The sequence below is a fragment of the Monodelphis domestica genome, chromosome 2 (genome assembly GCF_027887165.1).
Source record: "Monodelphis domestica isolate mMonDom1 chromosome 2, mMonDom1.pri, whole genome shotgun sequence".
Taxonomy (NCBI): domain Eukaryota; kingdom Metazoa; phylum Chordata; class Mammalia; order Didelphimorphia; family Didelphidae; genus Monodelphis; species Monodelphis domestica.
The window spans coordinates 66,536,470-66,555,381 of record NC_077228.1 but is presented as its reverse complement, the minus strand read 5'-3'; the positions used below and the strand labels follow the sequence as shown (position 1 = coordinate 66,555,381).

At 34.7% G+C, this 18,912-nt stretch overlaps 1 protein-coding gene across 2 annotated transcripts in view; it reads left to right on the top strand.

The window, feature by feature from the left end:
* The window catches only part of VAMP4 (vesicle associated membrane protein 4), a 53,032-nt gene that overhangs the window by 9,210 nt on the left and 24,910 nt on the right, over nt 1-18,912 (top strand). For both annotated transcript variants that reach the window (XM_007480774.3, XM_001364868.4), the window contains exons 2-4: nt 3,690-3,806; nt 7,281-7,327; nt 8,867-8,917. In XM_007480774.3, the coding sequence (XP_007480836.1) occupies nt 3,741-3,806; nt 7,281-7,327; nt 8,867-8,917 (164 nt within the window). In that variant the 5' untranslated portion in view covers nt 3,690-3,740. The remainder of the gene's footprint in view (nt 1-3,689; nt 3,807-7,280; nt 7,328-8,866; nt 8,918-18,912) is intronic.

Below are 18,912 nucleotides of genomic sequence, written 5' to 3'. Positions count from 1 at the left end.
TGTACATAAAATAGACTATAAATTTGATGTCTTATTAGTAGTCTTTTATTTTTCATTTAAATTTATAATCAAGCTCATGTCTGCCTAAACCATCAATTATTTGCAGCTTTAAGTACAACTGATACCTTACAAAGCTTTGCAGTTTACAAAATGCTTTCACTTATATACAGATGCTATTCCACAATGTCTAGTAGGCATTTAGTAAATGGTGTTTGAATTGAGGGTAAGGGAGTTGTGTATAGTTAGTAAGTGTCAGTGACAGCATTCATAACCAGGTCTTTTAAGTCTAAATCAGATGCTCTTTCTAAAACACTCCTACTTCTCTTTTAAGTAAAAGGATCTCTAGAGGTTTCATTCAAAACAAATTATTTAACTATCAGCTTTTTTTTTTGTATTTAAATTTATTATTTTTAAAAATTCTGAACTTAAATCAGATGAAATGTGCATTTCCATATGTAAAATAGAACAGAAAATGAGAATTGTATGGAAAACAAATTTCTAGTATGTACAATTTGCTTTTCTATTTAAATATATAATAAATTTAAATTATAACTTTCAAAATTGGCCTACTTGTCTGTGATTCCTACTGTCTGTTCTTTTCTGTATTTTTTAAAAATGGCTCAATGACCTTCTTTACTTTTCATTTTATTTTGAGAACTGCCTTTCCTATTCCCCCCTTGCCCCCAACTGAAAACAAAAACTATTTTTATAGGCAGAGTCAAGCAAAACAGATACCCCTGTTAGCTGTATTAGATACTATATGTCTTATTCTGAGGATTCTGAAAGATTTACCTTGAATCTGTCACCTCTCTGTCAGGATGTGGATAGCATGCTTCATGAGCAGCCCTCTAGAGTTAAGTCAGTTATTGTTTTGATTAGAATTCTTAAGTCCTTCAAATTTTTATCTTTGTAATGTTTTTGTTATTATGTAAATCATTCTAGGCCATCAGTTTATATGAATCTTCTAGAAATCTTCTGAAGCACCCTTTTAATCATTTCTTACAGCACAATTGTATTTCATTACACATGTGGAAGTCCTTTTTTTTTCTTTGAAGTTGCATTTTCCCCATTGTAGGATTTATTCTCAGTTTTGCCAAATAGATTATTCTTTGTTGTAGGCCTGTATCTTTTGTGTTTTGAAATATTGTATTACAACTTGCCCTCTCTGTTATAATGACAATTGTCATGTTTGGTATGATTCTGATTCTGACTCTTGGGAACTCAAACTTTTTCTTTTTGCTACTTGCCATTTTTTTCCTTTGGCCTTGGAAACTGGATATTTGCTACATTGTTCTGGAAGTTTCATTTTGGCATTTTGAATTATGATTTTTGGTATTCTGATGACTATTAGATTATCTCTCTTTGATCTTTTTCCTAGTACGTTGAAAAATAGATAAAACTCTCTTATACTTATTCTGTGATCAGCAGTATGTTTTTAAATGCTAAGGATATAAAAAACAAAACTAGATAGTTCCTGCTCTCAAAGAACTTAGATTCTAAGTATGGAAGACACAACCTTAATGGGGAACTGGAAAACAGGTAGGGGAGGGGAAAGGCAGAAGGTACCAATGGTAGGAAGTAGAATAGAATGGAGAGTGAAAGTAGCATATCTGGACCTTCTCTGACTTTGGAGGATCTAGGAAGTGATTCACTAATCATTGAGCTGGCCTTAGGATAGAGTCATCCCCAGGGGCCTAGGAAGCCTGCATGTAGGTCTGGCAGAGTGAGTGAAGACAGTATTAGAGTGAGTTCCAGGCAGGCACCAATGAATAACTGAGTTAGTCTCAGAGTGGAGTCATTCCCTAGAGCAGTGATGGCAAACCTTTTAGAGATGGCATGCTGGGCCCTACTCTGCCCCCCAGACTGAGTGCCATGCCTGCCCCACACTGTCTTACCCCACTCAGGGGAAGGAGAAAGCACACCCATTGGCTGCTTGGCAGAGGGGTGGGGGATGTGAAAAAATGTTATCAGGAGCAGTGGAGAGGGGGAGGGGAACAGCTCCATCAGAGGCCTTTTGCCTTTCTAGTAATGAACACTGGGGGTGGAGGTGGGGACAATTCCCACAGAAAGCACTCTTTGTGCCATCTTTGGCACCTGTGCTATAGGTTCACCATCACTGCCCTAGAGTGAGGCAGCTGGTATAGAGGCAGAGGAAACTGGAGCTGAAGGTGATCCAGAAATGGTAGTAAAATGGTTAGAGCCCTGGACTCTATTCTAGCCAGAAGCTCCACATTTAAATCCTGCTGCAGATACTTACTAGACTGAAGCCCAGGACAAGTCATGTAACTTCTTTCTCCTTCAATTTCCTCATATATAAAATAAGGATAAGAAATAGTACCCACATCCCAGGGTTGCTGAGGTTAAAATGAGGTAATATTTATGAAGTGCTTTGCAAAACTTAAAATACTGTATATTAGCCATTTCACTACTACTACCACTACTACCTACCACCATGACATTTTCTTCTGTTATTTGAATCTTTTGATTTTGTTCCATTATTTATTTTTGACTCATGGTACCATTGCTTTCTGCTTGTTTTTTTTAGTATACAGTGAGTTTGGTTCTTACATGAGGTTTACTATCATCTCTTCAAAGCTATTAATTCTCCTTCTTTCCCTAACTGTTGTGTTCTTTAACATTTTATTATATATATCTTATTTTTTTAAAGGTACTTTTATAGTCATTTTGGCTGGGAAATTCTGTCCTTGTGTGGTTGCTATCTTCTGGATTTACCTCTTGAATTCCTCTCAGTCCAGAGAATTTCTTCATTTTGTTTAACATTTCCTTCTGATTACTCATATCTTCAGCCTTCATTTTTAGATTGGGATTTTGTACTTAGGTCATAATCTAATTCCTCTTGTACTCCTGAATGATGTGAAAAGTCCGCATTCTTGATGTGGTGTGTAAGACTAAATCTCAGATTTTGGGGGGAATTCATGGATTTTACACAGTTCCAAACCTGGAGTTGGCTCTGTCCTTTTCCTGTGAATATGAGCAATTTAATGTATGCCCTTCCTCTGTCCCCCCCCACCCCACCTCAAGCCACATTATTCACTGTTTGTTGCTTATAAGCTTTTTGGAAGACCTCAGGTGCTTTGTTTCCAAGGTGCTACCCTAACCTTTTCTCCTATGGTACCTTCTGCTGGCTCTGGCTCTTGCCTCTGTTCCTTGCTCTTTGCTCACTCTATCTTCCTCATACCCTGACATATCTTAAGTCAGAATTTCCACAAGATTCCAAAAAATGGTTCATAGGCTTCACTAGACTGTCAGAGGGTTCCATGTCACAAAAGAAGTTCACTTTGTTTCAAATTTGAACCCCTTGATCTAGATATTTAATAACTCTTGGTCTAGTTTTCTGATATCTAAAAGTTCCATTAAACTCTAAAATCCTATGATCTTAGTTTTGGTGATAAAGGAAGCAATAGAATAAGATGGAAGAACAGAGAGGTGGTAAATATAGGTTTGGGATTTAAGTATAATCCATGAGAACCAAATAATTTTTGAAGCCTTAAAAATTATTCATAATTATTCACTTGTATTCAAGAGTAGATAAGGGAAGAATTGGGTGAATGTTAAAATGTCTTATGAAGGTTGTTAAGCCTTTCAGATTTTACTCTATCAAATCTATGATGCAGTTAAAAGTTTCACATCAACTGAACTCTTCAGCACAAATTGATTTTCTCTTTAAGGTGGTGTATGTTAAAGTTGGGGAAAAGAAGACAACTTTTTGAATAATAAAGATGCCTCCTAAATTCAAGCGCCACCTAAATGATGATGATGTCACTGGCTCTGTGAAAAGTGAAAGGGTAAGTTCCTTGAAAGAAGCTTTAAAAAATAGTAAATCATCATCCTAATAAGTTATTGTTTCTAAGTCATTTGGTCTAGGGAGCAAAATTAAAAATAATTGACTAGCCTAATTAATGTCTTAGTTATTATTGGTGTACATAACAAAGTATCTCTATGTGGAAAGACTTTTACCAAGAGCAATAGGTCCATAATTGAAATACTTCTATCATCATGTATCATAATTTCAATGCTGACAGATTTTTTTAACTTTTTTAAAAAGGTATATAATTACCTAAGTTTTAAAAGCAGCTTATGTAACACTTAAATTACTAGTCTATTTTGAGAACAGTATGTGAAAGTTGCACTTGTATCTGAAAATCATGAAGCATTTTAAAAGTAGACATTCTGAAATGGATTGTTCAGTAAATTACTTTTTTAGCAGGCACTTAAATTCCTGTTGAGGAAATGAAGGCATTCATTTTTCTCTTTATATTGATCCAGCTGGCTCATTGAAGTCCTTATCATGCAAAGATTTTAGCTCAACAAAGCAAAACTTGTTCTGTCCTTGTAACTTTTGTTATCAAGTAAGCATTAAAAGGGAGCTTTGTCTATGCATGTAGAAATATAATTTACTGGTTTTTATTATTTTAACTCTTAATTTATCTCTTGTTAAAGCAAAGGGTAATTATCCAAACTGTCCATAGGGATGACCATCTAAATTGTCGACTGCTTTTAAAAGGAGAGAAAGGGGGGTAATTTGTACTTGTTTTCTTTTTGTTCTTCAAGAATTTTTTTAACCTTTTCTGTGCTAAGAATTCCTAATAGTCAATTATTTTTCTGGAGGAAGGAAGTTATAAATGTAATCCATATCTTTTATATATTAAACTGAAAGTAGACTGTTAGAAATTATTTCTCAAGAAATAGTTGAGAATAATTGGCCATTCTCCCTCTAGTCAGTACCCTGGGGACTGCGCCTGCTAGGGATCTGAGGGCCCAGCTCTAGGTCTACTTACTGACTGCCCCAAACTTGGATCTGCGTCATCACCACAAGTCTAGGCTGGGACTCCTGGGCTTGGGTCCATGCAGATTGGGCTGTGAAGCACAGACTGCCCTGGGCTGGAATCTCATCCTACTGCAGGGAAAGTGACAGTTAACATACTCTACCTATGGAGAACCTAAGACTCAGAGTGTTTAAGTCACTTGCCAAAGGCCACGCAGAAAGCTGATGGCAGAGATGGGCCTGGAAATGAATGAACTGGAATCCTTTTGAAGCACAATATTTGACTCTGGGTCAAATATTCTCTACAAGGAGGGGATGAGAGCAGATGAACAACTGCCTGGAAGATGGAAGCATTTTTCTGACAGGTCAGTCAGAACTTGTCTTCTGCCGAAGGAATAACATGGCTAGGAGCTGGAACTTTCTGATACTTGGATGCTTCATCCATGTGAGCACTCCCTCCCACATTACAGATCCTAATACATCTATATCCTTTTATCTTAAGAGATTCTTGTTCATGTCATCTCAGAAATATTTCTTCCACAGGAGGTCCTCTTGGGGTGCTGAGGCCCTTCCTCCAAATCTCTTGACATTACAGGGGAGCTCAAGCACCACCTTTTACCCAAGGCTTTTCATGATGCTCTTGTGCCTTCCCTTCAAAATTGATTTTACAGATACCTCTAGAATATTACAAAATATTAATTTTATAGATACCTCTAGAAGAACACATTTCCTCCAGCTAGACCATAAGGTCACTGAGGGCAAGGACTATTTTTGCTTTTGCCTTTGTGTCTCCAACCTCTCACAGTAGGGAGCTTAGCACATGGTAGGAGCTTATTAAATGTTGATTGCCTAAAAGATAGAAATGAATCCTTACTTCTCCTATATGACTGTCCCACACACTTTTCTGGTCACACATCTTTCTGATGACATCCTTATGCTTCTTCTCTTATGGAATTCTTCATGGAAATAACTATATTTCAGGCTAAAAAAAAGAAAGAAATATTTGATTTTAGCTTCACAAAATTGCTGAAAGTTTATTATATACTAAGCCATCACCTGGATAATCCACACTGTTGTCATTTGTATTTTCAGTTCTCTGTTATATTTAGAATCTTAATTGATGTTTAGATTAAAATATTATAATGTATAGCATTATATCACTTGATTGACTCATGTTCCTGAAAAGCATGATCTTTATATATTGATAATAGTTAATTCCTTATTGAAATTTAGCTGAAATTTAGTCTATATCTGAGTACGGTATAGCAGAGAATACACAAGAATGAGAGTCAGGAGAGAGAACTTGCAAAGGTCACACCTTACTTGGACCACTTTGTAAACTGTAGAGAGCCATATAAATGTTAGTTATTTTTTATAATCTTTTTATCAAAAGAAATAAAATCAAAGAGAATTTAGTGATTTGTCCAAGGTGACATAGTCATTGGTGGGTCGAAATAAAAAGAGTTCACTCAACCACCAAATAACCAAATAACAATATACTGCATTCTAAGAAAATAGTCACCTTAAAAAAATAAAGTCATGTCCTTCACACATTGAAATGTGACTTTAAAAAGTATGACATATTTTTCTTTAAATCAAAGATACCAGAAATTTGCATGAAAAAGTGTTGTCCTTTAAATTGGTTATTTTTTGAGGCTATACTCTTACTCCAATACTTCCTTCCCCAACACTCCAGAAAACATGTGAACTCTTCTCTTAGAACATCATCTTTGCTAGTTTAGGGAGCTAGAAAATCAAATTTGTGATTGTTGTGGTTATGTCTTATTTGAGTTCAGGGGGAAAAAAAAGAAAAGAAAAAGGGACTAACTGATCATACAGCATATTCACTCGATTTTGTCTCAGAAGACTTGGCTGTTAATAGAAATTCAAATGAACCTTCAAAGGATAAAATTTTCCCACTATTAAGGATCTTCTTTCCAAAAGATGTGTTATAGGTTCTAAAGACAGTTCCAAAAGAATTTTTAAAAGGGAAGAGAATTTATTTCCTGGAACACCAAATGTACAGTGTTAGCCAAATAATTAGAGAGAAGAGTTTTCTGTGAAGTCTTTAGAAGTAACATTTCAATATAATATAAAAAATGACAGAAATAAAATTAATTTAGAAATGAATCTTGTTGGCAAAGAAATGTTTTAAAGCCTGTTTGTATTGATTCTAAGACATAAGGAAAAAGTTAAAAAAATTAAAATAAAATTGATACTAAGTATTGATTCCAATATGGAAGAATGGGAAAGGCTAGGCAATTGGGATAAAATTAAAATGATTTGCCCAGGGTCACCAAAGCCCATTTTTCTTGCTAAGATCACATTTAATTTTTTTAATCTAGTATAAAGAGTTATAGGGAGAATTTGTTTCAGTTTTGGGTTCATATCTGTGAGGCATGTCATTAAAGTTTGGAAACAAAAGAATAAACTTGCATTTTCTAGAGAAATAATTGTACCATATTTCAAAATTGTTTAATTCTTTATTTTACAGAGAAATCTTTTGGAAGAAGATTCAGATGAGGAAGAGGATTTTTTCCTGTAAGTATTTTGTAAGTCTCTTGCTGTACAGAAATGAAATCTTTTCCATATCAATTTTGGAATAAATGACAAAATGATAGTTTAATTTTTGTACATTCTAATTTCTTCTTTTAGTTTTGGCAATCTCACCTTCACAGACTTTTTGCCCATTGCCTTCAGTTCAAAACATTTTGTTTTTATGAAAGTCAATATTTAGCAGTTGTTGATTTTTATCTATTAATACTTTCAAGTTTTCTATTATATTCTCCATTTGATAGCTTTTTTATTATTTCCTTAACTTCTTTAGGAATACTCAGTTCTAGTATTAATTCCTTCCAAGGTTTTTAATAATTGCTATACATTTTAATTTCCACATGTGATTTTCTGCTAATGTTAATTCCTTAAATATGTTGTTTATTTGAGGTTCTTGAGATTATTGTGGTTTTTTAAAATATTCATTGCTTCTAGTACTTCAAGACCTTTATTTCAGATGATGAGCAATTTATTTGTATTATTTTAGAACTTTTTGGTTTAGTAATTTGAGGGTAAATTCAAATATTCTTGACTGGATTTTTAGCAGTTTTATTTCTCTTTGTTGCTTCTATTATTTTTGAGGGAGATGTGAAGATCTTTGCTTCTTTGTAACTCTCCTTTTGCTATCTTTTGAAAGTCACGAGACTAGGGAAGGAGTACATATTGCAGAGAAACCTTAGTAGGAGTTTTAAAGAAAGATAGATCTGGCACATTGAAGGAAAATGGATATGGTGGTTTGGAGGATGGTTTTTTGAGATTGTATAGCTACATACAATGATTATCACTAAACTATTTCTGATTTTTTCCCTCAGTAGTATAAATCATGTTGGTATATGAAAGTGAGCCTTGATCTATGTTTAAATCCTCTAGTACCAGCTCAATGCCATACATTCACTAGAATTTGCCAGATTTACTTATAATATCCAGAAAAGTGCTAAGAAATAGTTAAGATGAGATAGTATGAGTGTAATAAAGAGATAACTTGAAAAATGTCATATTTTACTTCTAAGTTGTGATGTAAGTTTCATACTAACAAGTAAGCAAATATATTTTGAAATTTCAATTTCTTTGGAAATATTTCTTTCTTTATACAATCCTGCTCTCCTACATTGCTTGAATGAAAAAAATGGATGTTGAATTTCCCTTTTCCTGGGGCATATTTTAGGTACCTAGCTCAGCTTTTTTGATGACTTATTATCTTTTACAGTTACTGATATTCTATGATTTATTCCTTGTGATGTTTTGAAATCCATTCACTAGTAGCAACAGTGAATAATTAATGATAATTATGTGCATCTAGCTCCCTAGAAATGATAAAATTAATATGAATTGTGTAGAATTGGATAAGCAATGAATATAAATGAAGTATAAGAATAAATTAAATGTGGTACAATTCTAGCTGTACAAGTAAAATGCTATTTTATTACAATGAAATGACTTGTTATACCTAAAATCAGGCTTTCACTTATAAGTTGTATTTTTTTAAAACAATAATCATTGTTAATATCTATTCAACTTTGATTTTAGGAGGGGCCCATCTGGACCAAAATTTGGACCCCGGAATGACAAAATCAGGCAGTAAGTTCTTGTAGTTCTTATCTATGAGATTATGTTTATGATGAATTCATGTTGACCTAAATCATCCTTGTGTTATAAAGATCTAATCAATAGTATTTTCACAAAATTATGTATAGTATTTTATTGAAGTTGAAGAAATTAAATTTCAGGTGTGTGATTTTTTTCAAAAAAAATCTAGGTTAAACAAATGATTTTTTTCCAGATAAATATGTTAAGACCTGCTTTTAAACAGTATTTTAAAATAGTAAAGATTATTGATTTCATTGGTATGGTTATTTCCTCTACTGGTACAACCATACAGACACTATATCTTAATTAACAACAACAACAAAAGTTTTTACCTAATTTCAAACCTTCTGGTGGATTGAGTCTTTTCAATTTTAGCTAGGCTAATTTTTGGACTATAAAAGTTTAGTTCATTGCTGGGTCTGTTCTTAAAGTCTTTCCACTTGAAAGATATTTCCAGAGCTTACACTATACTTGCATAGCTTTTGAGAACCAGAGCTACTTCCGTAACATGAGGAGGCATCTTATGAACTTTCTTTGATGTTTTAAACAGTATTCCTCTAAAAATCTGAGATCTTAGTTCTCACTTTCAGAATTGCTTTAAGAGGATATTGGATTTTTATAAATTTAAAGTCTTTTTCAATCAACTATTTCTGTGCCACTAACTAGCTCTATGACTTTGGATGAATCTATAAGCCTTATCTTCATTTATAAAATGAGATTGATTGTGTTATATTTAAGGGCCTTCCAGTCATAGTTAATATTCTATTTTGTTAAAGTAATTTTAATTGATAGCTTTTATCTTTTACATCCCTACAACTTCTCCTAGTATTTCCTCCATTGCTGTTCCCAAAGAACCATCTTATATATAACAAAAAATAGCTTACAAAGAAAAAAAATCAGTAAAATTGCTCAATACATAGAAATAGACAATATATGTAATGTTATACCACCATGAACCTCCCACTTCTTCAAAGGAGTAGGATTGGGGGTATGTTTTCATATCTCCTCTTTGGGGCCATGATTGTTCTTTGTTATTTTGCAATATTCACTTTTGATTGTTTTGTAATTCTTTCTGTTTACATTGTGGTAGTTGTTGTGTACTGTATATTGTGTATATTGTATGTATATATATCATTTTCTTGACTTTGCCTACTTCATGCTACATCTGAATGTCTTTATATGCTTCTCTGTATTCATTATATTTATCATTTCTTATGACTCAGTAATATTCCATTATGCTCACATAATGTTTGTTATAGGTATAAGCCTGATAGTGGAATCTCTAGGTCAAAGGGTATGAATATTTTAGCGATTTTATTTGCAAAATTCCAAATTTTCCAAATATTCATAGCTCCACCAACAATTTGCTTGTGTGTCCATCTTCCTACATCCTCTCTAGCACTGATTATTCCTATCTTTTTTTTTCTTTGTCACTTTGTTGGGTATAAGGTAAAGTTTCAAGGTTGTTTTGATTTGTTATCTGATTCAGGAGCAGGTAGGTGGTGCAGTGGATAGAGCTCCAGGCCTAGAGGCAAGAAAATCTGAGTTCAGATTTGACTTCAGACACTTAACTAGCTGTGGGACTCTGGGCATGCCACTTAACCCTATTTGTCTTGGTTCCTCTCCTATAAAATGAGCTGGAGATGGAAATGGGAAACTACTTTCATGTCTCTGCAAAGAAAACTCTATATGGGGTCAGGAGGTGCCAGACAAAACTGAGTTGTCGACTGAAGAACAACAATTAGTAGTAGTAGTAAATTGGAGAGACAGAGACAGAGAGACAGAGATTTTTTTCTTATTGGACCACTTTCCTTCTTATCCTAGATGCATTCATTTTGTGTTTGCAAAAGCTTTTCAGTCTTGTTTAATCAAAGTTATATATTTTTTATTATTGCCTCCATCTCTCGTTTGGTTAAGAATCATTTACTACCCATAAATATGAAAAGTATATGGAGAGAGCCAAGTGGCTCAGGAGATAGAGAACCAGGCCTGGAGATGGGAGGTCCTGGGTTCAGATTTAGCTTCAGACACTAGCTGTGTGTCTTGAGCAAGTCACTTAACCCATGTTGCCTAGACTGTGTCATTCTTCTGCCTTGGAACTGATTCTTAGTATCAATTCTTAGATAGCAGGTAAGGATTTTTTTTTTTTAAAGAAAGGCATATGGTCTGGGTTTCTTCTAAATGTTTCCTCTAAATGTTTCTAAAAGGTATGACCTTTAATATAAGGTCACATATTCATTTTGAATTTATTGTGTAATCTAGCATTTGATGTTGGTCTAATTTCTGCATTATTACTTTGTAGTTTTCTCATTTAAAAAATCACATCGTGAATTCTTTCCTATGTAATTTGTTTTCTAGTTTATTAATAGTCTTTTTATTCTTTCTGATAGTCTTTCTTTTATCTGCTATCCCTGTGTGAGCAGAAAGAATGATATGGGTGTAAGAAATTTATATGCAGATTTGACTGAATGTGGAGTTAGGGAAAGAAGATCAAAGCTTATTGCCAATGTGGTGAATTTGTGTGAAATTCAATTAGATCAGAAAGAAATAGAGAAGATTTAGAGGAAAGTTGTGATCATAGAAAATGACTTCTATTTTGAACATGCTAAATATTTCATGCCTCTAGGATTTGCAGGTAGAAATGTCTAGCATGCAGTTGGTAACATAGATTTGAATTCACATGGAGATTAGGAATAGCAATGAATTTGGGTGTTATCTAGGAAGAGATAACTAAGCCTATCTGAGGTAGTTGAAGGGATTCTCAAGGGAGAGAGTACTTGGGGGAAAACAGGAATTATTATAGGGAATTAGGATAATGGTAATGCCTTTATAGTTTAATAGCATCTTTTTATTTAATTTAAAAATTATAAAAATTATTTCATTTGATCCTGACAGTGTCCTTTGAGGAAAGTATCATTCCCATTTTATGGATAAGAACATGGAAGTTCAGAGATTAAGTGATTACATCATAAGCTAGTAAATGATGAACTTCATACTCAAACCCAGGTTTTGTGCTACAAGTCTTTTCGTGCTACTCTTCTCCTTCAAATTAATTGTTTTGTGTCAAATAAAAAGTTTGAGGTGGGGGTGGGGGGACAGCTGGGTAGCTCAGTGTGTTGAGAGCCAGGCCTAGAGATGGGAGGTCCTAGGTTAAAATCTGACCTCAGACACTTCCCAGTTGTGTGACCCTGGGCAAGTCACTTGACCCCCATTGCCTAGCCCTTACCACTCTTCTGCGTTGGGGCTCCAAGATGGAAGGTAAGGGTTTAAAAAAAAAAAGTTTGAGGTGGTCAGGGCTCTTCATCATCTCCAAGCCACATACCTTTGGGGCATATACCCCTTCTATGAACTCTTGGTCTCTATTACATCTATCTCATTACTTACATAGAGTCTCTTCCATTATAATATAAGCTCCTTGAAAATAAATAAGGACTGTTTTTTGCTATTTTTGTGTATCTTTGGCAGAGAGGCCAAGGTCTGGCTCATGGAAAACATATTTTGTTGATCAATTGATTTGTCTTCTGCTCCAGCTGTAGGAATTTTATGGTCCTAAAGCATATATTCAGCTGCCAAATTTTTATGTTCTCTCTGTAGGCAGAATTGTGACTTTTAATTATGTAGTCCATAGTATCCATGAAATTTGTCTATTTCCCAGAAGTATGAGTTATAATTTGATACCAGGATGGATTAACTAAATACATCCTTATATGAAAAGCTTCTCCCTCATATATGGGCTTTAAAAATATTAATTTTTAAAATTATATTAAATTTATATTATATTGCCCTTTTCAGTGAAAGCTACTTCATTATTTTTCAAAGTGCATCATTATGCAACATTTTTCCAGTGGAAGCCAATGATACGATTTTTAAATTATTTTTGTTGTGGAATTAAAATCACTTATTCATTTTAGCAGATTATATTTGCCCAGAGTTTTATTAAGCAGTTAAGTAATTGTGAGAAAGCTGCTATTTTTATGAGATGGTTTTCACTGCCAAATGAATTTTTCCTATGTCTGAATTTAAACATAAAGGTTTAAACATAACTTATGGTTAGTTAAAAGTCACTTAAATTAAGCTAGTCTTCAAACAGCATCTTCCTACACAATCTACAGAAAAGGGAGAGAGAACAAAGAGGCTTGGAACCAAAGGAAAAAGACAGTTATAAAATAAGAATAGTTAGGCTGGCTTCTGTGATCAATGGTACTATATTATAGATAGAATGATTTTATCTCCTGTTGTTTCCAAGAACCCTTTATATTTAAAAAAATACATGAATAATAGACTTTGTCCCACTAATGATAAGTGATTCTTTTGTTCTCATTTATTTACTATATTGGAATTTTCCCAGTTTCTATACTATATACTCTTAATATATTACCTTAGAACTATTTCATACTTGTTAACTCATTCATTAATGCCATTTGTTTAGCTCAGAAGTCATTTCATTACAGACTTAAAATTACTTAAAATTCCTTCAATAATATAATCAATTTTAAAATTGCTCTTTGTATCCTTCTTAAAGGATCACTCAGCACTTTTTTTCATCTTTTGGTAATTTTCAGAATTTGGGTTTTGAAAAATACTAAAATTCAATATAAATTCTCCAGTGACAGTTTTAAAACATTACTTGCAGCCATGTTAGACATATGGTTTAACTCAACTCTAGGTTTATGTGATTAAAGTTTACATAATAAAAGGCAAAACACTAGCTCAGTTCATATCCTTTGGATATTGTGTTTTTTAATAATGAGAAAGACTAACTTTTTTTTATATCTTAGTAAGAATAGTGATATACTTAAAATTATGCTGGAAAGAGATGTCATTTTATTTTAGTTAGCACAAGTTTAGGAATCAATTGAAAGGGATGAAATGCTGTTGAATGAAGCAGGTTTCATTTTTTTTAAATAGAGCAACTTCATATCACCACTGCAGGGGACTAAACAGGAGGCAGCATTTTGTAACTTTTGTAACAAAAGGGCATTGGTAACCAGACTTGACCCAAAAAAAGAACTATGAGAAGGCACTTCCCCTTCTTTACAGAACCTGGGGACTGTGGATGTGGAATATTATTTATGAAGTCAGACATTTTTAATATATTTATAATAGATCTATGATTTTTTCTCTTTTTTATTCTTTGTTATATAAGAGGTGACTTACTGGGAGGGGAAAGTGAAGATATATTTGGAAACAAAAGTGATGTAAAACCAAAATAGATCAATAAAATTTGGACATGTTTATTTCCTAGCAATGTGACATTGCTGTATGACCATGGAAAGCCATGTAGCTACATCGGGTGTCATTTTCCTCATCTACACAGGATTGGGTTTGGGCTGGATGATTTTTAGGAGTTTTTCCCGCTCTAAATCCTACAAATTTCTCAGTTTTTTTTTTGATATTTTATTTATACAAAAGTCATTACTATTGGTAAGTGTTGTCCAAATGTTTTTTAAAACAAAGGGAAGAGGATTATATCTGTCAGCTATAGATCAATGATATTGACTGGTCTGATGAAATAACTAAATATTTTATTAACGTGATGGTTAGTGAAAATCTTAAAATGGAAACAATACTCACAAAGTGCCTGTAATGATTCAATAAAAACAGAGGATAAAGCACAGTGTACATAGATTTCAGCAATGAGTTTGGTAAAGTCTCCTATGCTATTCTTGTAGAGAAGATGATGGTTCAATAAGATGACTTTGGAATTGACTGCATTGCCATACCTGAAAAGTAACCATTAGGATATTTAATGATGGCTTCCAGTGAATGAGTGCCTCAGGGAGAGAGCTACATTTTTTGGCTTTATACCATTAAACATTTTTTCAGTGCTTGAGTGAAGACATGGTGACATGTTTACCAAATTTCTGCCAAGAGTTCATACTTATTCACCTTTCAAGTGTTTGATGTTTCAGCAGTCATTTGTCATCTTTTTTATTTAATGAGAATTATCCTAATGTAAAAATAGGGGATCCTCTTGTTACAATAATAAATGAGTTGGCTCGCTGGTTGAGTTGCTATACCAGTGAGGTATTGGGTTGATTATGTAATGGCTGGGGGGATGAGATGACACTCTTCCCCAATCAGCACCCCTAGAGGAAGGATGCTGTACCCTTTCCCCAAAGGAGGTTTTATGGCAGGCCTTGACAGGGCCTTACCACTGTGGGACTGGCCTCAAGCCTGAGACCTGTCCCCATCTACTTGAAGCACCCTTCCTATTAAGATTTAAAGTCAATACAGACATGTGACTGCTGTTAAGGGATTTATTAACAAGGTTAGGTAAATGGGTTGAGGGGAGAGGTAGGCCTGCCCAATTTCTATGCAGTCCTTGATTCAAGGGGCCAGTAGAACTGTGCCCACGAATGTCTCTGCCCCTTCCCAGCTAATAACCCCTTCTACTGACTAAAATACTAATATGTCCTAAATAAACAAATAAAAAACATTTCTGGGTATCTAGGAGGGTCAGGAGAGCCAGGTTCTGTTTTGAGAGTCCAATCAGTTCCCCCTCAGGGGTCTAAGATGTTTGGTGTAGGTGGAGGGAAACAGTAGTTGAATATCTGGTGAGAGAACAGATACTAGTTTGAGGAAAGAACCAGAGTCTTCTCTTGTGGCTTCAGAAATCCTTCAGCCTTTCAAAAAACTGGACTTTCCAGTTCCTGGTCTCAAGGCAGAAGACCAAGAGGCTCCTTCAGAATCCTCCCAGCCAGCCGTTCTTATCCCATAAGCCTTTGCTCTTCAGACTGTCACTCCACTCCTGTCAGTCATCCTCAGAATTCCAAACCTTCTTGCTCCATCCTAACACTCATAACTCCCCTTTTTTATAGCACTATCTATATTTGTGGAATTCTTAGGTTAGCTAAGTGGATCATTGAATAGAGTGGTAAGCTTGGAGACAGAAAGACTTGAGGGCAAATTCAGCCTCAAACACTAGCTATATGACCCTGGGCAAGTCACTTAGTTTCTATTTGCCTCAGTTTCCTTAGCAGTAAAATGAGAATGATGACCCTTATCTTCCAGTGTTATTGGGAGGATTAAATGAGATGATATTTATAAAGTGCTTTGCATGAGGCTTGCTAAATATAGTTAAATATTTATTCCCTTCCTCTCCTTTCTCCTTTTATGCAGCTCTTCTATGGTTACAATATTTTTTTATAAATTTTTATGGATTCCTAAATCAAAATATTATTTAGAAAATAAATTTAGCATTGTTTAACTGATTTTAAACATTGTTGTCTTTTAAAAAGTGTATCCCTAGAGATAATTGGACTAAAGAAAAATAAACAAGATAGGCAATTTTGATAAAATGAGAGGAATTATTATTACCTTATAATACTAAAGTAGTCCTTTGTCAATTACATTGTGTTTAATGCTTAATTAAAGATAAAATCAATAAAATGATTATACTAGTTGTTTCAACCTAGTAGGGAACAACAGTCTTCACTGAAATGATATTGTGTTACAGTGGAAAGACCACAGGCTCTAAAGTCAAAGGATTTAGTTTCAAATCCCACCAGTGATACTATCTGATATGTGACCTTGGGCAAATCACTTCAGCTCTATAGCAGTGATGGTGAACCTTTTAGAGAGAGGCCTGGGCCTTGCCTCCCCCCCCCCTCGCCCCAGGCCATGTGTCACGCCCCTCCCCCAACCAAGTGCTGGTCGTGCCCTGCCTCCTCCTTATCCTACACAGGGGAGGGAGGAAGAGATCCCATTGGGCTGATGGGCAGAGGGGCAGGCAATGTGAAAAAAATGTTATCACACACAGTGGAGGGGGGAAGGGAGCAGCTCTGCCCAAGTCCCTCTGCCTTTCTAGTAATGGACTCTGGGGGCAGGGGGAGAAGGGTGGCTGTGTGCCCAGAGAGCACTCTGCTTGCCATCTTTGGCACCCTTGCCTTGATGATTTGCCATCACTGCTCTATAGCTTCAGTTTCTTCATCTCTGTAATGAGAGGATTTGACAAGGAGGCTTCTTAGGTTCCATCCAGCTATAAATCTATAATTCTATGAAGATTTTATTACTTATACAATATTTCCTATATGACTATTATTTACAGTATTATGATAACCAAGAAAAAGGGATCATCAGCTGCATCTGAAGATGTCAGTTTTCTCTTTTCTTGCTGTGAATCTTAATTCAACTTAAAAAGAGGTAGTAGAACCCATTAAGAACATTTAGCAGTAGTGATGTTTCACCCCATGAAGTGGCTTATGTGTTAAGGAAGTATTATAATTCATTTATTAATGTACTGTTAAGAATGTTGTTCTGATGACTGTAAATTCTAATGCAATTTGGGAGATATTCATTCTTTAAGATGATATTTTTTTCTATTGATAAGTTCATAAAGGTCCTATTCTGACACCTTTATAAATTTGCAGGGATGACTCTAGTTCTTGAAGGCTGTTCCAGTAGTACATGATCCATGACAGAATCTACCAATCTGGAAAGTTGTTCAAATATAGTCCTAGTAAGAAACTGGTTTTTTTTGGAAGGTTGGCTTAAGTTTGGAGAGGCCCATCACCTCAGGTTTTGACCAGCAAGCGATGAATTCTGTGACCATGGCCATTCGTGAAACAAATAAAAGTGCAGAGTTAACCTTAGTCCTATATACTTGACCTCTTCAATTTTTTGGGTGACAGTGGAAGGAGTTGCAGAAAAGCAGACAGAAGCTACTAAGAATCACACAGTTTTAAGACATCTATAAAAATTGTTGAGATCCTTGTTCAGCAGCCATTGAGTTGGGTTAATAGCAGACAAACTGAACTATATCAACATTGTGTTTTTACTAGATGAAACCAAAACAATTCTACAGGTAAATGGAAGGATGGCTCAGGGTTTCCTTTGTAAAAGAAAGTATTGGTTTCATTGTGTCACAAAAGCCAACAAGAAAAAGAATTTCATGGGATAATTGGCCATATCTTTTAGCTACACTCATTTGCAAAGAGGCCATCCCTCCAGTTGGACACCAACATTAATTGCAGGACATGAAGAGGATTAAAAAAAAAAAAGTCCTGGGAAGAATCAAAAAGTTTGTCATCTGCATATTCTCTCTTTCATTAGAAGAAGCTTCTTGGGGGCAGAGACAGTTTTTTGTTTCTTTTTGTATTATCAGTACTTAGCAGAGTGCCTGCTTGGTACCTAATAGTTGCTTCATAAATGCTTTTTGGCTGACTGACAGAGATGTAGGCCTTGTTAGAGCTGTTAACTAAAATGAAGTGATGGGTTTTGCCCTAGTTTGACATCTAAAGGACATTAAGTAGTTATATTCTGATAGCACATAGAAACAACTAAGGTTGCTTGCTTATTTGGTTTTTGCCATAGATCTGTGATTAGTTTGGGGTAACTGTTAGAAGATTTTTCATTTGATCCTAGAGATGATGTGTAGCTCCTGGGGTTTGTTGAGTTGAGGGAGATGACATGATGGGATTTACACTTTAGGAAATCACTTTGGTGGCTGCAAGGAAAATATATTGGAGTGGAGATAAACTCGAGACAGGCAGACATACCAACAGACTGTTATAATAGTCCAGTGCCAGAATTGTAGCAGTGTCAGAAGAGAGAAGAGGGCATATTTGAGAGATGTTGTAAAGGCAAAGTCATCAGGCATTGGCAATAGATATGTGTTGCCAATAGATAGGATTTGTTGATTTATTCAGGAAATTCCCTCTACTTAGTATAGAAAATTTCTATGAATGAAGATAAACAACTATTCTATAATGTATTGTGGAAAGATTTGACCAAAGTCAATGAGAAATTAATGAGGGTAGCTAAAATATAAAACTACCAAGTCAAGTTCCCTGTCCTTATACACTATGCTTCTGTTATAATGGGAATTGGTAGGGGAATGAACAAGAGGGAAACATGAAAATTAGATTTATTGTTGGGAAAGGGAGGAAGGGAAAAGGGTTAGGAGAATGATTACAAGTAATCTTAAATTCTAATTTCTATAAATCTATCTTATCCTATCTTATACTAAGCTAAACAATAAGTTT